Source organism: Anoplolepis gracilipes, chromosome 16, assembly GCF_047496725.1.
Source record: "Anoplolepis gracilipes chromosome 16, ASM4749672v1, whole genome shotgun sequence".
In the NCBI taxonomy this organism is placed as follows: Eukaryota; Metazoa; Arthropoda; class Insecta; order Hymenoptera; family Formicidae; genus Anoplolepis; species Anoplolepis gracilipes.
Window position 1 is genome coordinate 4,863,542 of NC_132985.1, and position 24,283 is coordinate 4,887,824.

General features: G+C 27.3%; 3 protein-coding genes across 3 annotated transcripts; 2 read left to right on the forward strand and 1 right to left on the reverse strand.

Annotated features, from left to right (window-relative positions):
* Nucleotides 1-906: 906 nt before the first annotated feature.
* On the forward strand, nucleotides 907-3,912 carry LOC140674739 (uncharacterized). The gene is made up of 6 exons (XM_072908507.1): nucleotides 907-925; nucleotides 1,060-1,121; nucleotides 1,463-1,956; nucleotides 2,180-2,608; nucleotides 2,817-3,255; nucleotides 3,342-3,912. The coding sequence occupies exons 2-5, from the start codon at nucleotides 1,088-1,090 to the stop codon at nucleotides 3,096-3,098; spliced, it is 1,239 nt and encodes a 412-aa protein (XP_072764608.1). The 5' UTR covers nucleotides 907-925; nucleotides 1,060-1,087; the 3' UTR covers nucleotides 3,099-3,255; nucleotides 3,342-3,912.
* A 2,023-nt stretch (nucleotides 3,913-5,935) lies between these two features.
* On the reverse strand, nucleotides 5,936-18,099 carry LOC140674605 (phospholipid-transporting ATPase ABCA3-like). The gene is made up of 30 exons (XM_072908255.1): nucleotides 17,908-18,099; nucleotides 17,347-17,476; nucleotides 17,082-17,279; nucleotides 16,726-16,826; nucleotides 16,460-16,624; nucleotides 16,069-16,285; nucleotides 15,663-15,836; nucleotides 14,416-14,693; nucleotides 14,025-14,108; nucleotides 13,400-13,559; nucleotides 13,177-13,319; nucleotides 12,136-12,291; nucleotides 11,923-11,994; nucleotides 11,701-11,839; nucleotides 11,298-11,544; nucleotides 10,741-10,841; nucleotides 10,390-10,502; nucleotides 10,219-10,295; nucleotides 9,682-9,883; nucleotides 9,325-9,516; nucleotides 8,948-9,230; nucleotides 8,606-8,731; nucleotides 8,279-8,491; nucleotides 7,945-8,202; nucleotides 7,692-7,795; nucleotides 7,465-7,608; nucleotides 7,140-7,287; nucleotides 6,863-7,073; nucleotides 6,538-6,754; nucleotides 5,936-6,355 (listed from the first exon to the last, which is right to left on the reverse strand). Exons 1-30 carry the CDS (start codon nucleotides 18,097-18,099, stop codon nucleotides 6,107-6,109), a joined length of 5,094 nt encoding a protein of 1,697 aa, XP_072764356.1. The 3' UTR covers nucleotides 5,936-6,106.
* Nucleotides 18,100-19,115: 1,016 nt separating this feature from the next.
* Nucleotides 19,116-21,947, forward strand: Firl (firelighter). The gene is made up of 7 exons (XM_072907771.1): nucleotides 19,116-19,274; nucleotides 19,378-19,515; nucleotides 19,756-19,950; nucleotides 20,155-20,284; nucleotides 20,344-20,461; nucleotides 21,520-21,645; nucleotides 21,857-21,947. The coding sequence occupies exons 1-7, from the start codon at nucleotides 19,116-19,118 to the stop codon at nucleotides 21,945-21,947; spliced, it is 957 nt and encodes a 318-aa protein (XP_072763872.1).
* The last annotated feature ends 2,336 nt before the right edge of the window (nucleotides 21,948-24,283 follow it).

A 24,283-nucleotide genomic window follows, 5' to 3' on the forward strand; every position in this document is an offset into this window, starting at 1 on the left:
TGTATGTTTGTCAATAAAAATATTTTTAGCAGGGAAATCTTGTGTGATTAACTTGCCCGTTTTGCTACATATGTGGACTATCAAACTATTTAAAAAACATTTTTTAAAAGAAAAATATGTTAAATGTTATAAGTATATAAAAACGTTATTAAATCAGTCAGAAAAAATAAAGCGTAACTTACACTAATCGTTAAAATGTATTTTTGATATATATAATATATGCTCAACTTAAGAATGTAAATATTTATATGGTTAATTTTCTTCTTAAGGCTTCTACTTTTTCACTAAAAGACTTAAATACTTTATGAATAATAAATAAATATACAATCTGTCCACACAGATCTGTCTAAATAAATTTAATTTTTCAATTACATATATCAAATACATAAAAGAAACATAACGCCTTTCAATTTATACATTTGAGACTAGAGACTAATTATGTCGAATAAAAATTAATTTATTAGTATTTAACTTATAAGTCAAATGCTCTCTAATTACAGAATATCTACATAAACATTCGTTGATGATAAAGTTTATTATATTATAGTAGATAGATAATCTGAGTGAGATTTTTGTAAAAATAAGAAAAATAAAAATATATGTATTGTAATTTAGAGGAACAGAAAGAAAGAGAGGAGAAAGAGAAAGAGAGCGAAAAAGAGAGAGAGAAGGATTTGTAAAAAGAAAAATAGAAAAATATAAATAAACTTTGCAAATATTATTGTAATATATACGTCTTATGATGTTACATTTATTCAGACATCATTTCTCTCAATGTCAAATACGTTATATTGCTGAATTTTAACATTATGTATATAGAGCTCGTGAGAGATACTTGTCTCATTGTAATTTTATGTACATTTTGTAATTAGAAATTAGAAAGTTTTATTTGCACTGTGTGGAAAGTTGTTCTTTTTTCAAAAAAGTAAGTTTTAAATTTTTAACAAAAAGGCACTGCAAAGTTTAATTGTTTTAGACATATGTAAAATTTAATATAAGCAAAGTTAATTTAAGGAAAGGAAAATAAATAATATCACTTTTTTATATATTTCTTGACAGAAGTAAAAAAATCCTATTTTCCATAAACATGGAGAATGTTAAGGATAAATCCAGCAGTACAGGTATTTTGACTCTTATTGTTATAAAGTTATAATTTAAAATATATGACGTATTTGTCTAAAATTTGTAATAAAAACAATAACATTAATATACTCAATCAATAATCAAACATTGAAATTCATTTTTAATGCAAATTTTCTGATTTTTCGATATCACAAAATTTTATATTCTGACGAGAATCTTATAATTTTAATAAAAGTTTTCGTGTATTAATAAATGTATTATAATTTTAATAAAAGTTTTCATGTATTAATAAATTGTAATATATATATATATATGTATATATACATATAGCATTGTGTTATTTGAATGAGAAATTATTAAAATGTTTTTATTCATTTAGGATCTAATCAGAACGAAAAAGATAATCTGTCGAAAGAGATTGATAAGTTGAAAGCGCATGTCTCTCGGCTAGAAACCATAATTGAAACATTTAAATCCGTTCAATTGCAAATGTCAAATATGGTATTGATACACGACAGTAAAATCACAAAATTTTATATACCAGATGTGCGAATGAATATATGCCATGAACTTACTCGATTCGCGGAATTGCGGTGCCGAGAATTCGACCAAAATTGGAGTTTGATTTTTGAAATCAATAGTAATATCGAACAAGATGTTGAAAAGTACGATCTGTACGCAATAGAGATACTGATAGACAAAAACGGTCGTGGAAAATTAGGAAAGTGGGCGTTGCCTAATACTATCAATGTGCAAAAAATATTATCGCAACATCCTATCGATGATTTGAATAATGTAAAGGATTTTTTAAAAAGCTGTAAAGATCACGTTAATAGTTATTTTTGCCGCTTTGAACAATTTAAGGAATTGCAGGTAATTGAAAAACAAATTATTAACATAAAGATTAATTATTCTTTGTTAAATACTAGTTATTTGATTTTTCTTTTTAAAATTTTTTAATTACATTTTTAAACATTTTATAACAGTATTTTTAATGTTACTTTTAATTTGCTATGATGATCGTAACAATTTAAATAGAAATATTTTTTTTTATATATATTGAGAAATTAAATTAAAAATGATTTTTAATTCTTAGGACTTTCTCTCTAGGTATATAAATATTGGTATACGTTGCAATCCAACAATTACTGAAATTGAAATCAGCGTATTAAAAATGAAAGCTAAAGATACTAACGAATTTCATGATGCTTTACTACATCTGTATTATAAGCCTACCGGAGTAAAACCTTACACATTATTATCGACTACGGACAAACAGCTGCCGGTTCTAAAAAATAAGATGAATAAGTATTTTAAACCTTTCATGCAAAAAAATTTGATCTCGGCATTCTTGAAGATCAGAGAATCACAAACTAAATTTATGCTTCCACTAATTATGAAAGACGATATCAAAGATATCTTAGAAATTTCCAATGAATCAAACAAATCCATTGAGCAAATTTCAGGGGAGTTTCTTTATCAATGGGGTTATCATTGCCGCTTTAAGCAGCTTGAGGAATTGCAGGTAAATGAAAAGGAAACTATTATCACAAAGATTAATTATTCTTTGTTGAATACTAATAATTTGATTTTTCTCTTTCAAATATTTAATTTCATTTTTAAACATTTTATAACAATATTTTTAATGTTACACATGTTATGATCATAACAATTAGAATAGAATTTTTTTTTTAAATATTAAGATATTGATTAAATTTTTTTTTAATTCTTAGGACTTACTCTGTGGGACTTTAAATGTAGAGATATCTAAAAATTCAGATCTTACTGAAATTAAATTACACATACCACGAATAAAAGATATAGATACTGACATATTATACGATGTTATACTAAATCTGTTTTATGAGCCTACCGGTGTAAGGCCTTGCAAATTATTCTGGAATACAGAGCCTGACGGACAGCTGTTGGGTCTAGTTACAAAATTAAAGGACTATTTTGAACCTTTCCTGAAAAAAGATTTGAGCTCGGCATTTTCGGAGATCAGCCAATCATAAACTATATTTGTGTTTTCAAAAATTATAGCAGACGATAACAAAGATATTTCAGAAATTTTCAAAAAGTCAGACGAATCCTTTAAGCAACTTTCAAAAAAGTTTCTTTATTCATGCAATATGGAGCGTCAGACAGAAAGCGAAAGTGAAGTGAAACAAGGTAATGAAGTTATTTTGTATGAAAATGGAACAAAAACTTCGCTTTGTGTTGAAAAAAAAATACCTATATAAATATTAATGTTACAGGCAGTAAAAGACACATGATTCTTTGGATGATGAAAAAGGAATTCAATCGCGTAAACGTAGACGGTTAATAAAAAGAATGTCACGCGGTACAAAAAGATCGAAAAATTTAAGAAAAAAATTGTGATTGAAATATTGCGAATATCGATAATCTATTTTGAACGTTGCAAATGGAGTACAACTTTCTCTACAACAGAAGAAATCTGAATCATGCATCAAGGACACTGAATACGTAAATAGAAGATTATTAGTCGTAAAAAAGTTTGCCGAAAAAAACGAAGGATATGTAAAGTCTCGAAAAATTATAATGCCGAAATTTGAGATATGTAACATTGTTCCGAAAACTCGTGCAATTTAAGACGTGATACATTTGTTTCGAAAAAATCATAAATTTAAAAAGTGAGTGACAACGTCCCAAAAAGTCATAAGTTAGGCATTTAGGAAGTGAGACAAAATCCTGAATTTCCGATTACATTGTTTGCACTATTTGTACATCTTTTGAAAAAATCATAAAATGACACAAGATTAAACTTTATTAATAGTAGAATACGAAGATTATAATTTTATTTTATATTGATATTTTAGATTACATTTTTAATTATAATTTTTATATATGAAGCTTTATAATTAAAAATTATTATTGTATTATTATATAAAATAATTTTAGTATATAATAAATAATTTAATTATACATTAAAATTTTAAATAATGTTATAATATTATTTATTATATAATAAATTTTTTATATAGAATAAATTTAAAATAATACTTAAGAAAAAACAAGGCTATGAGAGCTTATCGACATTATTAACTATACATAAAAAAATAATAAAAAATAATAAACAATAAATAATAAAAAATAATAAAAAATAGAAATAAAGAACAAACTGAAAGGACAACAGATTGGTAACAAAACAAACATAATTGTATTAATGTAAATCAAGTAACATTAAAAATTGACATGAAGAAATTAAGTAACATGAAAAATTATAATTAGTGTGCGGACGTTTCGACTCCTCTTTTGAGTCGTCTTCAGCGCAATATTAGCAATAAATAAAATTATAAATAAACAGAAAGCGACACAAGAAGTGACATATGTAACTCGCAAATTAAGGCTATTACTTGTTCGGTCGGGTCTTAACTTAATTAATCGATGTACGCAGAGTTAATTACAGAAACATATTTATTTTTTTATGTATAGTTAATAATGTCGATAAGCTCTCATAGCCTTGTTTTTTCTTAAGTATTATTAATTTATAGAGAGCTTGAATAATATACCAAATTTAAAATAATTTTATAATCTATTATATATATATATTAATAAATTTTATAATTTTATAATTTATAAATAATAATAATATTACATGAGTAATATAAATTATTATTTTAATAAATTATAATTTTTTAATTTATTTATTTATGATTTATAATTTATTATAGTTTGTTGGTATAGTTTAATTTTTTGGGATATTATCTTACTTTTCAAATTGCTAAAAAAATCAAATAATACAAATAGTGAGTACTCGGTAAATTCGCGGAAGATATAAGAGAAAAGAAAACCTATTACATGTATTAATTAAACAAAGAAGAAAAAGAAGTCTAATATTTCAAAATTGAAGGATAAATGAGTTATAATAAGTAATAAGCTTCTTTTCTTCGTGCAGATTACATGATAAATCTTTCTCTTTTATGAGATATTATAAAATCAAAAGTTTTGAAATATTTTTTTTCTTTACTAGTATTTTTAATTACATATTATTATAAATTATGGGCAATATCAATAAAAATAGATTTATTAGTACAATTCTGTTTGATTAATTTACCTGTTTTGCTGTGTATGTGGGTTATTAATACTATTTGAATAATCTATTTCAAAAGAATAATATATTAAATGTAATATATATATATAAAAACGTTATTTGAGTGGTAAGAATAAAAATTTATATTGATCGTTAAAATGTATTGATATATTATAAATGTTTTGACATATTTAACTTAACAATGTAAATGTTTATATAGTTAATTTCTTCTGCATGTCTTGTATTTTTAATTAAAAGAATTAAATAATTTCCAAATAACAAATAAATGTGCAATCTATGTGTATCTACTTGGACTTAATTTTTCTATTATATCATAATACATAAAATCTATTTTTTTACTATATTTATTATAATAAACATACATTTTAACTAAAATTATGTCAATGATGTTAACGATTATTTGTGAAAAATAAAAATAATGGACGCACTCCTATATTTATTAGACATAATTAAATTGATAGTGATAAATATGCAGAAGTGTATAAATACATTTACTGAATAATAAATAATCAGTTTTGTTTTCAGAAGAATCAATGCATTTTTTTGAAGAGATTACTTCATAAGCAAAAGTATTTTCTCATGAAAATATTATTTTTAATAAAATATAGATTCTATATACAAATGCAAATATTGTATCATAATTATTAGATTTAAAGAAAAAATCTTCATGTTATACATATTTATTTTGTTAAACATTATTTTTATACATCTATAATTATATGTATCATAAATATTAATACAATATTATTAATAAGAATTTTATAATACATGTGTGTCTTATAATCATGTCGGATTAACTTGTTTCGCTATAATTATAGCTAGGTATTAGTAATATATAAAAAAATAACATATGCTCTGTGTATCAAATATAAAATGTATAAATAGAAATATTATTCGTGTAATAAGTCATGTTTTTACAGAGAATTAATGTACAATAATAGATTTGACTTATATTTGACGTATATTACGATATATATTAAGACATATATTACGAATCCAGGAATGTAGACGTTCATAAAGAGTTAATTTTATGCGAGGTTTCCTTTGTTGCTTCGCTAAAGTTAGAAGTACTTCATCCATAGATGGTTGAGTGACAGAAAAGTCTGTGATCCACACATATCTTTGTCGTAACTTTTCAAGTTTATCAAATACATAACTGTACGAAATACCACTCTCCAATTCATATTTAAGAATACCCTATTGAAAAATATTTAATGTATCTTTTTTAGCCTAGATCTTATCAATGTAAAGTTACCCAAAAGCGTTTAACTTATTTAAATTATTTAATATTTTTATGAGTGTGTGAGAGCAAAATATTATAACAACGTTTGTTTGTAATTATAATCTCAAAAAATAAAATTGTATTTTATTATACTTACCAAGTAACTATCTTTGAACTTTATTGCTGGAAAAGTTTCGTCAATAATGTTTTTTATTTTCTCGAGATTTGCAAGCTGGTATCCCGGTACTACTTTGATATTTAATATAAAATTGCGACCATGTTCTGCCTTTAAGTGCTCACAAGATCCAATTGCAGTAAACTGGCCGTTAACCAAGATTCCGACACGTAGACACATTGCTTCTGCTTCTGTCATACTAAAAAATTCATATTTAACATAAATATTTTCTTAAATCCACAAAATTCATTTAATACATTATTATAAATTAAAATTCGACGTAAATTTTGATTGTCATTGATCTAACCTGTGTGTAGTGATTAATATGGATCTCCCCATTTCCCGTATTTGGCGCAAAATTTCACAGAAAGCGTGTCTAGTTATTATGTCAATCCCAGCAGTAGGCTCGTCCAGAAATACCATCGGCAGATCGCCAATTAAGCTCTGCAATACGCAAAGTTTTCTCTGAACTCCCCAGGGACAGTGGGCGATCTTTAGATTCTCAAAGTCTAACATATCTAAAGATTTTATTTTGTTATTGCATTTAATGAGAAAAAGGAGTTTTATGTTTTATTTTTTTCTACCTAATACATCTAGCCACTTGTTTACTTCGTCGTCGATGCATTTGTATGGAATACCGCGAAGTGCCGCATGAAGTTTCAAATATTGCCTCCCAGTCATAAAATCGCTCAGTCCATTAATTTGTGGGCAGTATCCTATCATACCTATAAACTTAATAATTTTTTTTACATAAGAAGATAATAGACTTACAAGTTTCTCAATATATTTTATCGCATTAAATATACTTAATATATTTAAGAATATTTTATTTCATTTATAATAATTTTTTTATATATTTTGATTATAACGAGAGAAAGGCATATAATATATATTTGACGATATACTCACCATTTCTTGATTTCTTGTAAACTCGTATCCGTATATCACTGCTTTGCCAGCCGTTATTTTTGTTTGTCCCGTTAGCATTTTGTATATTGTTGATTTTCCTGCCCCATTAAATCCCAACAAACCGAAGCACTCCTGCTTATAGATCTAAACGAGAAAACAAAATTTATTTTTACATAATATATATTAGAAAAAAGTAGAAGAAAATATTTTAATTAAAATTTACTTACGTTAAAATTCACGCCTTGAACTACCGCCTTTCCAGCGTACTTTTTTATTAAATCTTGGACAATTAGAGCAACCTCTGGCGGAAATAATTTTGTTTCTTCATAATCTAGATGGAAAAGGAAAGACACAATTAAGGGGAAGACACAGTTTCTCTGGTCAAGGCAAAAATATAATTTTTATAATTTTTTGTATACGTGTATAAGTAATATATAAATTTATATAAGTTCTTTTTTATTTTTTCTCATTTTTTTTTACATTTTATGTAATCGTCAACTATCTTCTTTTCCTGCATAACTTCGGACTCGATGTTATCGTTTTGCACAGAAGGCATAGAATAACTATACCATTTTCTGCGATTTTTTTCTTCAAAAATCTCTAGTATTATATAAAAAGCAAACATTTGGGATATCATTAAAAGTACGTCATCCGTGACCGAGTGATAATATTCAGCGCCGGATTGTTTGACCAGCATTACATTCAATTGTTTGTAACAAAATTTATCGTTGCAGTTTTCTAAAATTTTAAATTTAGATTTAGTTAAATTCGTTTAATTATAATTCACAAATTTTATAATTTCTAGTGGACTTACGACAGCAAGGATCTTCAATGTAAAATTCGGTATCGCATGCATTGGAATAACTGCACTGTCTGTTATACAAATTTAACATGACATAATTGCTTAAAGCACAAGCTAAAATATATGGTGGAAATATATGGGCAAGAGCCTCGAACATGTATCTTCCTGTGCTGCTGAGTACCCGAAACATCAATGGAAATATGATAGAACCGTTAACCAATAATACTGCAAATATTTAAATGAGTATATTGTTTTATATAATTGAATTATATTTCTCTTTGATAATAAAGTTTATTAATAACAATTTATTATAATGAATCGAGTTATTAAATTACTGACCGACTATGATGTTAATCAGTATCACAACCAGATAGACATTCTCCGGTTTTCTCGTGAAAAGTTGTATGCAATAATTTAATGGGATGGCGCATCCTCCGTAAGATAATAATATTATTAGAACCTGGACTGTAACATTGATTTATTGCATGCATATATTTTTTAGGTTTAAATTTTTAATTTATATATGATATAACAAATAAGCGAGTAGTATTTTTCACTTCAATTTCTGTTTCATGTTTAATTATCATTTAAATTTATAAAGCATTAAAATATTAATTGTTATTAATATTAAAATATAAAGAAAAGAAATTACATAGAACACGCAAAAATATTTTTTCTTACCGATTTCTAAAGCAGGGAATCGCACAGTAGGATGATAGGCAACTAAGATTACAATTCCAAAAATTATTATGCAAAACACGTACAATAGGAAATCGATGATATACATCGAAATCCAATAGATTCGTATAGACACACCGATCGCATTGGTCTGCAGCATTTTCGAAAGTGTATTTTTTTCTCGTATTCCCATATCGATAGACGGTAGAAGAAGGAATAAGGTCATTATTACAGCGGCGTTTTCCCAATTCTGGATGCTGCGTGGATGGACCAGCAAATGCTGCCACTGTAAACGTCGTATATTTTATATACAAGATAAAATCAAATCAAATCAAATATATATAATATCATACAAAAAAGTGAAGCGTCAAAGGTACCACCTGTCCCGGATGTACTAATGGTCGACTTGTCAATTTGATCCAACAATCATCTGAGCCGCAATGATAACGCAGCAACGCGTTATGCAGTAGATTTAATGCAATTGGTCCACTGTGTATCGCGGTGGACGAGTACATGAGTTGCACACGTCCGTCTGCGTACATGTCGATAGACATCACATAACGATCCCTAAACTATTATGAAATATTAATATTAGCTTGGCTAATAAATGTCAAGTTTGTGCAGATATTTATAGCACACTCAGCGTTAGGAATGTCTTAATATATGAATTTATGTCAGAGCATACATGCATTTTCCATATATGTCTTGGTATATTTTAAATGGTACGTTGACCTTACCTCTATGGAATGCAAATCAGGACTAATCATGAGATCTGTGGCTGGGATGTTTTTGGAGATATGATAATTGTGCCTTTCACTGTACGCTTGGCCAGTAGTGTACAGTGTGACAAGAAAGTCCTTCACAATTTTCTCATCGGCCGCATAATATAACACATGAAAGTTGTTGTCCATATAATTAGTTAAATTCATAATCTTTTCGCTAAAATTATAAATTATTGAAATAATTAAGTAACTGTGTTTATTAATTTTGCTAGCAAACAAATAAAAAGTATTTCTTATAAAATACTTCTATTATGTATAATATTACTGTATATATTTATAATATTTTATACATTATGCGAAAAGATGAATCGACACAGTATTTCTTACAAGTAACAAGAATTTTTTATCAATATAAAGTGTACTGATTATTTGACGAAAAATTAAAAGGACTTTTGAATACATAAAAATAAAATACCAGAATTGTTTAAGTTTTTATAGGTAAAAGAAATTGTTTCTTTTTCTGTCGATTTAAAACGAACAAGATTAACTTACGTTGTGTCGAAAAGTGTGAAAACGCTCAACTCGCTGATCATAGTGGTTAGAATAAGCGTAACAATCGCTAAAGTTATCTAAAATAATTCTGATTATATTTATTAAAATACTTATATATGTAGCTTATAATAAATGTAGATAGAATATTTTATTACAGAAAGATAAACTTACCGAAAATATGTACATTTTCCAGGAGGAAACAATGTGCAATAATTTCTTGTAGAACATTGTAAGAATTTGTTGCCGCGATAAAACGTTTCCGGTTAATCGTTCCCATGGTTTAGCTGATAATTAAATGATAAATAAATACAGAGAGAAAGATTGAGAGAAAATAATATTCTTGACAATGTGTCATACAATATTAATTATTTATATGAGCAATTTAACATAGAAATATTAAAATAAAGAGATAAATTCTAGTTTTTTTTTTTTAAATATAATATATGTATTGTTATTTATCATTTTATAACTTTTTTAAAATAATCATTTTATGACTCTTTTAAAACAATACCTCAATTTTACCTGTTTGTAACAAGTGCCGTCTCCTCTGTTGCACAATGAGTTCATATTTGTCGCTAGGTAATTTCACGCAGCGTTCCTTGAATTGACTTTCTAAACCTATTCTATATATAAAATAAAATTATCATCGAGAAATCTTTTAATTTTTGAAATTTATTTTTATCTATTATATGAAACAAATTTAATTAAAATCATTATTTATAATATATATTTTATAAAAGTTTTATATTTTATATTTTATATTTTATATTTTATATTTTATTATTTATATTTTATATTTTATATTTTATATTTTATATTTTATATTTTATATTTTATATTTTATATTTTATATTTTATATTTTATATTTTATATTTTATATTTTATATTTTATATTTTATATTTTATATTTTATATTTTATATTTTATATTTTATATTTTATATTTTATATTTTATATTTTATATTTTATATTTTATATTTTATATTTTATATTTTGTATTTTATATTTTATATTTTGTATTTTATATTTCTAATACACGAGTATAATAGCTTAATATGTACGAGTGAACATTTAATACCTGAGAAATTGACCCTCGATGCTTGCAGCACTTAGTGCAGCAGACACGATTCCCAACTCTTTCTTATTGGATTCTAAATGTTGGAGCAATTTGGTGAATCGACTGTTTCTTGGCACATCGAATCGTATTACCAAACCCATCATGCCTCGCACAGTAATTGGATCTGCCGAATATTCTTGTATTTCCGCACGAACTCGTTCCACATCGCAGTTCTCTTGTACTAATAAACTTAGCACATAACCGATTCCTAGTTCCAATTAATTTTAGAAAGATAGAATTATAATTAATAAATTATAATTATAATTATTAATAAATTACACATAATTATATCTAATCTCAAAGTTCAAGTTTTTTTATGCCAATAAAGAGATAAATCTTGTCACAATGAGCTTTAAAATTTTACCATATCGACGATTTAGATACATTTTTGAGCCGTAACACTCGATCCTTCCATTGGCAATAATAGCGATTCTATCGGCAAGAATATCTGCAGCTTCCATGGAATTTGTTGCCATTAATATTGTTCTCTCTCTCTTTATATCCTGCAAATCATTAATGTGCTTGGAAATTTACATTTATAAATACTTAATATTTTTAACTGGCTGTTTAAAAAAAGACTATTCACCGAAAGTAAATCCCATATCTGTCTTTTATGCCAAGGATCGATTCCATATGTAGGTTCGTCGAGGATTAGAATCTGATAGAATCTATAGTTTAATTACTTTAATCTATTTAATTTATATATTAATTACCAAAATCATTTTACTATTGTCATTACATTTAATCTTTGAATCCGTTTTAAGTCATTAAAATTATGATTATAAGTAATATAATGTACCTTACTGTCACCGATAAGCGCCATTGCTAGACAAATCCTTCTTTGTGTATCAAAGGTGCAAGATTTCGCTTTCGTATCTTTTACAGATTCCAAATTGAGTTGCTTCAACAGTTTTAGCGACTCTCTGAGAGCATTTGCATAAGTCATCCCTTTCATCTAAAATAATAATTAAATTATTGAATAAAGTTTTTGACATATATGTATTGCTCTAACTTCGGTTACGCGTTAACATATTATATTTAACATTAATTAATTGACAAGTTAAAAAATATATTTATTTATTAAATACATTTTTAAATAAATAAAGCAATAAATGTCATTTTGATTAATAGTAACTATTGTTAATTTAATTTTGCCACATTTCTAATTTAAGACTGCTGTAAAATAAAAACTGTTTAATAATTGTAAATTGTGTACAGCTTGCATTTATTCACAATTAATAGATTTTGATGTGTGTGTAATATATTAGATATGTGTAATGTATTAATATCATTGCAAAACTGAACATTAATATAACTTAAATAATGTAGATAGAAACATATCACGTCATAATCGTTTCACATAAAAGTTTAGACATGCAAATTATACTTCCCCTCTACTTTTTGCATGAGTCAGACGATTAAATAAGTAGTTCGACAAGTAGTTACTATCAAATTAAAAAAATAATCTGTAAGAATGTGGTAAGAACATACATCGAATAACAGTTTTCACTTTTAGGTCAACATAATATGTATTGTATTTTATTACTTTTAGTATCTATTTGATATATATACTGTAGCTATTAATTTGACAATTAATTTACGAATAATCTTACAAAATATAAAAATCTTTTTACAAAAAAATAATTATTAATATTATTTATATATGAGATAATTCGTTTTCATTAAAATCAATATTGACTCTAAGTTAAAAATATTATTTGATATATATATATATATATATATATATATATATATATGAATACATTAATGTGTGTGTTGCTCATATTTGTTACTTTTAAAATACTAAAAAAATATAATAGCATATGACAAATATTTATACCATGCCAAATATATAGAGATGCTGTATCGTTGTCAAGTAATTGACCAATATATTTTCTTGTGGACAGTAACCAATCGGATCCATGGTACTTTCGTTATCTCTTCCTTCCAAATAAACACGACCGTAAGTTGGTTTGTACATTCCTGTTGGTTACATACATTTACATTTAATTAGAATTTCATTAATATTCGAACATGTTATATGAAAGGAGAGTCTATTTTACCCATAATTATTTTTAATAAACAGCTTTTGCCAGCGCCGTTCTGACCAAGAATAACGCTGAATTCTTGATGATAGAAATTGATCGTTACATCGTCTATAGTTGTAAAATGTTCGCCAATTCTACCAAATTCTTTGCGGACACATCTTAGTCGAATAGACGGCTATCGTGTGTGTATATATATGTAAATCAGTTTTATACAGAAAAGCCAGTTAAAACTAACGTTCAGTTATAACTAATTATTAATGTTTCGTAAAAAGGGCTTATTTCATTCCTTGACATTTAAATAAATGATAACACATTGTAACATTAAGCGTCCATTGAAAACAATTAAATTTTGCCAGCGGTTTTATTACATTATATTAAGATTTTGTATTATGTTAATATATTAATTTATCAAAAGCAAATGCTTTTTATATTAATAAAGAAGCAAGATGTTCTAATACACAGCTTGCAAATTTGTTAATGTTATTCGATTATCTGCTTCGATTATGTGCATTATTAATTTTATAAAATATTTAAATTGCGTTAAATGGACGTTATACTAGAATGTAAATGTATAAAAATATAAATCTAAGAGCAATGCTTTTTCTTTGTGTTTTACTTAATTACATAATGTTATATGTACCTTTATGTATGACGGCGTATGCTCGACTGCCGACCAATTAGTAGATCCACGGATCGTTAAATCATCGTTATCATAAACAGGCTTCTATTATATGTATGTAATTTTTGTGTAAGAATAACTTTTATATATTATGTTTTATACTAACAGCATACATGGGAAATTATTTTATATATCAAAAAAAAATATTATTTACACACGATTTTTAAAACGTTGGGTGAAACATCGTTATTCATTTCATCTCTTTATATTATTTGCGTTTATTTAATTATTTAGAAGAAGACAAATGGAGAAACACATTGTTCTAAATAATATCAATTACTTATATAAAATAATTTAGGAAAAAGCAAACAGTAATTTTGATTATACTAAAATTATATATTCTTTTTTTTACCTTGCATAAATAGTACCAAGGTTTCGCGCTGCCAAATTTACCCGGGTTTATATTGTCCAAGTATACCGCTAGTAGATACCAGAAAATGATATGTAAACACCATGCAAATAGAATCATACTGATAGAGATCTTCTCGTTGGCATGAATAATATCGTGGACATTTCGTAGGGCAATTAATTCGGAGAGCCATTGCGACCATAAATACGAGGTGGGACTAGTGTAATTGTGTGATTTTACCCTTTGCCAACTATTTTTCAAATCTTCGTTTTCGTAATTCTCTATCAAGAAAAAAGGTAATATATGTTTCGTTAAATTATATATATTATCCATCATTTTTATGACATTTCGAAACCATTTAATGAACTTTTAATAAGTCTACCTACTGTTGAAAAATCCAATAGTTTACCCTGTATACGATTAATCGTATATTTGCGAGATCATTTATCTTTTTTTTTTTAGTGTCAGATAATTAATCTTCTTAAGTTTCTTATGTACAAAATACAAGCTACTATTAAATTTTTTATTAAAATAATCTTAATTTATATAAAAATACAAAAAAATGGTATATATATTCTTTTGAAATAACAATTGCATAACTTTACTAATCTAATATGGGTAGTTGTGTAAAAAAGTACTATAGAGTCGACTTCAATCTAACAACTACAACTAGCAAGAGATTATTGTGGCGAGCAAGATTGCATTGCAATTTAAACGCGTGAATAACTTACGCTTACGATTCAAGTAACGTACATTATGTAATGCACTTCGTGACTTCCTTATTTTACTAATATACCCGAGGAATGCTTTTACAAAATTAATTTACATCTTGTTGTTGGCAGAAAATTGAATATTTTAATTTACAGATAACAGAGTAAATAGAGTTTTATTTTTTAAGAGAAAAATCTTTTATATATATATATAAATAAAAATTTATTTTAGTATATTATAAATAAAAATCGTAACCAGAAAAACTTACTTGAAAAGTACAAATGTAAATAATATGTAAAAATAAAATCTTTATTTAAATAATTATTACATAATATAATAAATTAGACCTATTATGTCGAAATAAAATTTTTAGTCGTATAAATATTTTTTCAATTATTTATATGTATGCAAATAATACTTTTCGCGACGCATATAATTTACGTAATATACATAAAAATTCTTTAATATTTTTATAATTTAAAATATAATTTCTAATCTTGTACGTCTAATTTACTATAATCTCGTATACGTTTACTCACGGAAATTCACTCGAGTTGTGAAGGCTACAAGTCCGTATAGTAAACCACTATGCGGTAGAATCAACGAACTGATTTGCCATAAAACAGTTGCTCTTATGGCGATCTGATCCAGAACGATGGTAAAGTGTGTCAGAAAAAGCCAAAACAGAATTGACGTGAGCAATGCCTTCGTAGCTACGGTAAAATAATATACGCAATCATATAAGAAAATCTTGAGAAGTATCTGTAATCACACGCACACAGGAAATACAATCGTGATGTACAATTTGTAATGTGATGTAATATTACTTAGATCACTTGTTACAAAACAAATTAAAAAGTGAACACTCTTACATGCAAACTATATCACACGAAATTGACAGAGCAGTACTACATATTTGTCTATTTATATGTTTAAGTAACTTACAGTGATTGAAAAACGTGCCAATCGTGAACATGAAGAGCACCGAAAGAACATTATACATCATGATAAAGATAGCGATGACAAATGCATTTGTAGCCGTGAACACCGGAGACAGCAGAATCGTGCATGCGATCGTCGCAGGTAACACGGTGATCATTAGATAATTGAGCCATCCGACGTACAGCATCGCGAAAGACATATTTGTCAATCTCATGAGACTCTAAAAAACATGTATATATTTGCTTATATATATAATTTTAAATATTAATAATATTTAATACATATTAACAATAATTAATAATAAAAAAATTATAATATGTATTATAATAAATAATAATAATAATAATAATAATAACAATAAATGTTACAGAATTGTAAAAACAAAAACTCTTACTCTGAATCCAGTTTCCTTATCATGAAGCGTTTTTTTTAATGTCACTGCTGATAACGGTAAGAAGGCGACGATCATCATGTAATAGATTATACTTATGTTGGGTCGAATGACAGATGGTACAATTAAAAACTCCATTTTGTAAAACGGAAATCGGCCGATAGTCAGCTATGGAAAATATCTAATTTTGTTGATTGCTTAATTTTACTAAATTTTTCTTGCTTAATATTGTTACTATATCGCTAGTTTCGATATTTTGAAGAACTTACATCATCCGCGATCTTTGGTAATGTCGGATTCGTCCATATTTCAACGAAGGATTTCTCAATTGCAATTTGTAGGGCCATAAAACCACTTAGCACGTACGGATCTTGTACCGTAAACATTGACATAAATAAGTTTATTTTTTTTATTACGGCACGTTAACAAGATTAAACTCAATTTAAATAAGATTCCATCACATTTGTGGGTTACGGCATTGACGCTAACAATTAACGGATAATTTACAAGATGGTGAAAAATGTTTTTTAAACGCGAGATGTCTCGGGAATAGAATTTCAAGGCTAGAATCTTGAGCTAACGTAAAAGTTGAAACATCTAATGTTTATTTACCAATGATAAATACCTTTAAGGGCAGGTTCTTCCTCGTGCATCATGATTATTCGACTCTCTCCTATTTCCGACGAGCGTATTTTATATTCTAAAACTTTTGGTTTACCAGATGCAAGTTTCTCGGTCTCAAAAATTGCCCATAATACCTTCGAAGTGTCGTTTTTCTTGTAACGCGAATGCACGAGATCAATCTCGCTATCAGCTGCTTGAACTGATATGCAATGTATATAGTTTTTATTTAATTTATCCTTTAATAAACATCTTCGAGATGATCTTACCATTCGTACGAAGCATTTTTGAAGCTTTCGACATCAACTCGTCTATAAATGCATTCTTTGGTGCATACCAGCATTTCACGTCATTTGGCAATTTCACTAGAATATCATCTCGATTGTATCGATCTAAATCCTTTGTATAAATAAATGTGTAGGAAATATCACGTATATTAAATATAAAAATTGTTAGATTATTTATAAATTAAGTAAAATTGTATTTATATAATTAAAAAGCAACTGTAGTTGTAATTTTTAAATATTTAATAAAAATATATGTAATAAATATTCTTCTTTAATTTTATGTATACATATAAATTTTATTTATTTAAGTTATTTAATATTATTTATTATTTATATTATGCAATTTTATCTAATAAAATTAATGTTTCATAAACTATTTTGCACAGTTTAATATTAATTAAAAAGTTAGAAATATAATGTCGAGAAGCGTAATATTTAGATAATTAATATCATCGAAGATTAATCAAGTTGTTAGTTATATAACAGAGTTACGTAATAAATTCAACTTGTGATACACGATTATGCAAGTGCTAATTTAACTACCTGCGAATGAAGTGCGTGCGGTTCGAACACCAGGCGAATTTGTAGCGAAAAGATAATGGCTATAATAATTTCCAATACAGTGATTATGGGACTGTGCAGCCGCATAAGCACGGCTTTCCACATAAGAATCCGCCATCTCGCCCAAAATCTCTTTAATTTCGGATGCTCGACAATTTTTCTCATTCTCAGCATCTCGGTTCTATTTTCCAGATCAAATATTTACTTGATTAAATCGCGTGAAGAAAGATGCAATTTCACAGTCTATTTAACACGGAGATAGAGAAAGCGGACACATTTTTCGCATGTTTGGAAAACTAAACTAAACGTTTCGTGACAACTGCTCTCTTTTGAGAGAACCCGAAGTTTTCTGAAAGATAAAACAAAGGAAATAATCAATCGGAAATTACATCGTAGCAGACACTGTTTTATGCACTGACAGATTTTCAGCGAGACTCGTACAATTTTATTTTTTTTAGATATTTAAATAAAATATATTCAAACAAATTATCTTTTTTCAAGCACAGTGCTATGTTATTAATTTTTTTTTTTTTTTAATTTAATATAGCCCATGTTTTTTGAGAACAAAAAACAGAAGAACGACAGATTCTTAGGTGTCTATGATTAATGTTATAAATTCGCGTATAAATGTCATGGTTACAAACTGTCAAGCGTTGAATGACATGGTCATCCTGTTAAAATTGCGTTTAAAAAATTTCCGAATCCTTAACTAAACTGGCTATCGTACTGACGTTTCGCGAGTAGGAAGGAAAGTGATCGGTGAATATTACGGTCTAGTGAGGATTACGTCACGAAATTGCAGGGCATTTACACAAATATTTTACGTGCGGTTATTTTTCTTTTTTATTTTTTCCCATTTCTATTCGCTTAAACCTTAATGTGGTTTTATACTTTCTAATGTCCTTTAAGAGATCACAATCATCTCAATCTAAACTTTAATATTTTGAAGATGATTCTTCTTCCTTTCCGCTGTGCAGTTAAATATGAAATTCGATTAAAATTATAATAATAGTTAATAATAACGTTATTATGTGCGTGTTAATAAATTAAAATAGTTGCAATAAAGTGGCGTTATATTTGAATAATTTGTAACGGAATAAAAATAAAGATTTTTTTAGAAATGAGAATCTTAAATTTATTGATCATCACGTTTATGTTTGACAGGTTATATTTTTAACAACTATTTCAAGATGAAGAGTATTCAACGGATCTTCAAAGATATCAAATTGCATCGATTGTTCCTGGATCTATCTTTTCTGTCAGCGAAGATAAGCTTGGCGATGATAATCGCAACTTTCAGAATGATTGTACCACGTTCCATGAAACGTTTACTAGGAGAAACCGTTCTCGTAAGTTTCGCTTTTCGAAACGAGCAGAAATGATTACAATAACTTTACGCACTATATGTACTATATACGGAAATATATAATATTTTTCAAACACTGAAATTAGATCACTGGAGCCGGTCACGGTATCGGTCGCGAGTTAGCCATCCAATTGTCATCGATGGGTTGTATAATAGTTTGTTGGGACAATGATGTTGATAACAATCGATCAACAATGAGGGAAGTGTCGAAGAATGGAGGAGAAGTATATATTTAGCTACTTATTATTTTAATTAATTACTAATTATTTTAATTAGTCAAATAAATAATTATTGTATTAGTAATTAATTTTATACCATAACATAATATTCATTTTTACCATATTTTGTTTTGAATTATATTTTATATCTTTTATTTTTTAATGTTTTTTTTTTATGAAAAAGGAGATGATGTATCCACAGGTATTTTTAATGAAACATGTAGGCTAAGCTATGGGAGTCTTTAGGTTTATGGTTTTGTGGTCGACGTCTCAAAGAGATTGGAAGTACGAGAGACGGTGAGATTGATGAGAAAAATCGGCGTGCCGGACGTGACAATACTCATTAACAATGCGGCTGTGTTATATCACAAGCCATATCTGAGTTTTGATCCGGATGACGTAGAGAAGACATTTAACGTTAATGTGCTTTCAAACTTCTGGGTATGCCTTTATTTGTTGACAATTCCTGTAGTATTTTTAAATATTACTAGAGCTGTTGTTATTATTAAAACAATACATCTTTTTCCCAAAATTAATAAAATATTAAATAAATAATTAAATAAATGAAATATTAAATAAATTAATTAATAAATATATTAAAATACCTTTTTCCTCAAGATGTTTTATAATAATTCTTTTAAATAGACAATAGAGGCATTTCTGCCTATGATGCTGCAGAAAAATAGCGGCCACATAGTAGCGATAAGTAGCATGTGCGGTATCTACGGGGTGTCGCAAAAAGTGGCGTACTGCTCATCAAAGTTTGCCGTGAGAGGTATCTCGCATATGATAAATTCATTCGCGGTATAGTTTCCATAAATTTGATTTTTTTAGGTCTTATGGAGGCCCTGCACGAGGAAGTGCGATTAGGTGAAAGAAAATCCAACATTCAATTCACGACGATTTATCCATTTTACGTAGACACCGGGTTAGCGAAGGATCCCAAATACAGGTGAAAATACATTTTGAGTCACAGGCAATAAACTCTATGTTTTGTAAGATGTTTTAGCGGAAGAATCACGTAGAGATACGATGTAATTGCAATATTTCATTTATTGCACCACACGCTTGTACTCACCGTATTATTAATTGGTCGAATACTTTCTAACGGACACAGACAGTATCTGTTTCGAGTCGATGCTTCCGCATCGCACTTGTGTCGATGCACGAGCGTGATAATTTGCACACGAGTGTTGTACTCTTGGGTTGTTTTATCCATTTTAACAGCATAATTGCGTGAGATATAATTAATTAATACTAAGAGAAGCTGACTTATCATAGAAATAATAATAAAACAAGGAATTATGTATTTTACTATATTCAATGATTTTTAACTTTTGTTTTTTTTTTTTTTTTTTTTTTTAGGATTGATGTTATTTATAATGGTACTTTATTATATTTTATATATTTTATTATATATTATATTCTATTTATATATTCTATTTATATATTATATTTTATATTACATATTATATTATATTTTTTATAGTTTTACAAAAAAATGTACATATGCAAATTTAAGTTTTATTACACAATTTAGAATTATCAAACGGTCATATGTAACGAGACCGATTACAGTAATTTGATTAGTTCGAGCGTAAAGTTGACAAGGAAATTACTAATATACAGAGAGTAGTCTTCTTAATAAATATTCATTCATATATGCGTGACTTATAATTTTTTTGTTACAATAACATCTATTTGTGTCCGCTTCGTTGAATTGTCATTGTTTTTACGCTTGTGATAACGATGAATTAGAAAGAAACTTTAATCCAGAATTAATCGTAGATTTCCTTACCATACCGATTACAGTGATTTGATTACTTCGAGCGTAAAGTTGACAAGAAAATTACTGTGCAGAGGGTGGTTTTCTTAATAAATATTCGCGCAGTATGCGTAACTTGTAATTTTTTTTTTGTTACCATAACATTAATTTATTGAATTCTCATTGTTTTTGTGCTTGTGGCAATAGCAAATTAGAAAGAAACTTTAATCCAAAATTAATTGTAGATTTCCTTACATTTTCGGCGTTGTAACACCAGAATACGCTGCCCGAGAGATAATTAAAGCGATTCAAAGAAATTATACAGAGTACTCAATACCGAGGTGTCTCCTTTCTTTGAATGCAATTAATAGGTACATAAAATATAAATATATATAAAAGAATATAGTAAGAGTAAAAGTATACAGATATAAAAAGTAATTCTTACGCGTGTTTTTTCCTACAATTATTTAGTAATAATTTATAATATTTTTTTGTGTAGCTTTGAGATTAATTTATAAATAATTACTTTTGCGGTAGAAGTTTTACATGATAATGTGTCTTTTAATTTTGTTCCTTTTTCAGAATTGTTCCGGAAAGCGTAATGCGCATGATACTAGATTTCCTAGCGGATGTCGATCGAAAACAAAGAGAAAAGGATGTAATGAATTTATAATTAGATTTAGAGTAAGTTAAGCATGACGGAATTGTACACAGGGAAAGTGCTTATATTTATTTATTAGATATAAACTTTACATAATTTTTAAAGTAAGATGAATTTGATAGAGCTAACATAATTTATCCCTAGATTAATAAATATTTGTATAAAATTAATTTTTTAAATATATACGTTATAAGCTTTTTTGTTTTGATTTCAAATAATTTAATGCGCGGCTTGGTATTTCCTCGTTCAACTTTCTTTCAAATTATAGTCACTATAAAATACCTTACAAAATAAATTACACATCTCTTAATTTAGTAGGTTTCGATAATGGATATTTTTGATTATTCCCCACGTTGTTATATAATGTAAATGCTACAAACACGGTAGTAAAAAGAACGATCAACGTGGAACATATCAAAAGAAATAGCGTTCTCTTAGAAAGTAAACCAGACGTATCAAATGCGCGGCCAGAGACACGTCATTATCGTCGACTTTTGCTGGATTATGTAATTAATAATGTCGGGTTCGACCACTCGCTGATATATGAATCTGTTTTATTACTTTTCCATCGATTTGTTTGAGATTGCTGTTATCGTATAATAAACCGCATTGCTGAGTTGTTCCGTCTCTGTTTCACCTTTGCGTTGTTATTACATTTTTAATTGAATATTTTTCGCTCCCTGTATAATTTTGCGCTATCAATCACGTATCGTTTAGTGTCGCAAATGTACTTAGAAGTGTTTATTTGATTCTTGAACCATGAATAGAATAGAATTTATTATGTTTTTCTTTATATGTGGATACTTCATTTCTTGACAATTTCAAGGCAATATATACACACAAATAAAACATAATGCATGATTTTCTCATTCGAATTACATTTTTTTCTATTCTTTACTCGCCAATTATAATATAGTGATACGAGAATGGCAAAAGTAATATATGTGAGAAGTAACATGTATGTGAATAACAATGAACAATGGTATCTTTCTTAATTTTTTCACACGTGCATGAATTAAAAATATTAAGTTTATGTAATTTATCTTTATAATTGTATGAAATAAGTTCTATTCTCTTTATATAAAATGTATAAATTTATTAATACATATATAATTTATTGAAATATAAATGAGAGAAGCATTACAATAGATATGATATTATGTAATATTTCACACGATTTCACCATAATCAAGTAAGTTTTGTGATTTTGTTATTTTGTGATTTTTGCAATAATTATTAAAATATTAATTAAAAACGCTCAGTGTGTGAGCGCGCACTGTATATAGCACACAGCATATGCTAAGCGTTTTTAATTAATATTTTAATAATTATTGCGAAAATCACAAAATGGTACAGGACTTTTATAATATGTTCAGTTTGACTTGCTCTGTCAGCTCTAGAGAGGTGGAACGATTATTATCGGACACTTTGTATATATATGTAATATCGTTTGCTGAGCGTTTTTAATTACTAATTTAAAATTATTGCACAAATCGCAAAATGGTAGAGGACTTTTGAACTTTTATGTTTAGTTTGACCTGCTCTATCTGCCCTTGAGCTATAGGGCGATCGCGACCGGACCCCCTGTATGTATATATATATATATATATATATATATACAGGGTCTCTTTTTCAAAAATATTCAAATTTAAAGCGTATATGTACAACGAATAGTGCGCGCTTGTGGTGTTCTAGTGATATAAAAAGAATATCATTCGATACAGAAATAGTAATTTTAAAAAAATTATAGACTTAAAGAGTTCTTTAGTTAAAGACTTATAAGCTTGCCAGAGAAAGTTAATAATATATGTCTCTATAAAACTACTTAACGAGCAATTGATTATTCTTACAAATGTGGACCCGATGTCTGCTGACTAATTAGCTGAGAAATCTTTCAATGAAGAAAATAAATATAAATTGCGGAATTGAACTTTTTCATTCCTTACAGGTCGCGTTCGGGGAGACACTATTAGTACTAACAGCGTCGTTCTCATAAATTTGGAACAATAAAAAATGTCTTTAAATAAATTGGAATGAAATTGTTGTTTTATATATACTTCTTTAAATTTTCCAAATTTATGTGGACGACGCTGTTAGTACTAATAGTGTCTCCCCGAACGCGACCTATGTAAGGAACGAGAAACGTGTTTAAATAATTAGAATGAAATTGCTGTTTTATATATAAATCTTTAAATTTTCCAAATTTATGTGGACGACGCTGTTAGTACTAATAGTGTCTTCCCGAACGCGACCTATGTAAGAAATAAAAAAGTTCAATTCCGCAATTTATATTTGTTTTCTTCATTGAATAATTTCTCAGCTAATTAGTCAGCAGACATCGGGTCCAC

Coding starts and splice junctions, on each gene's coding strand:
- LOC140674739 (XM_072908507.1), top strand. CDS start 1,088: ATGGAGAATGTTAAGGATAAATCCAGCAGTACAG. Junction 1,122..1,462: donor GGATAAATCCAGCAGTACAG/GTATTTTGACTC, acceptor TTATTCATTTAG/GATCTAATCAGAACGAAAAA. Junction 2,609..2,816: donor AGCAGCTTGAGGAATTGCAG/GTAAATGAAAAG, acceptor TTTAATTCTTAG/GACTTACTCTGTGGGACTTT.
- LOC140674605 (XM_072908255.1), bottom strand. CDS start 18,099: ATGCTGAGAATGAGAAAAATTGTCGAGCATCCGAAATTAAAGAGATTT. Junction 14,109..14,415: donor CTTGGTACTATTTATGCAAG/GTAAAAAAAAGA, acceptor TACATATAATAG/AAGCCTGTTTATGATAACGA. Junction 10,842..11,297: donor ATCGAGGGTCAATTTCTCAG/GTATTAAATGTT, acceptor TTTTATATATAG/AATAGGTTTAGAAAGTCAAT.
- Firl (XM_072907771.1), top strand. CDS start 19,116: ATGAAGAGTATTCAACGGATCTTCAAAGATATCAAATTGCATCGATTG. Junction 19,951..20,154: donor ATGTGCTTTCAAACTTCTGG/GTATGCCTTTAT, acceptor TCTTTTAAATAG/ACAATAGAGGCATTTCTGCC. Junction 21,646..21,856: donor TCTTTGAATGCAATTAATAG/GTACATAAAATA, acceptor TTCCTTTTTCAG/AATTGTTCCGGAAAGCGTAA.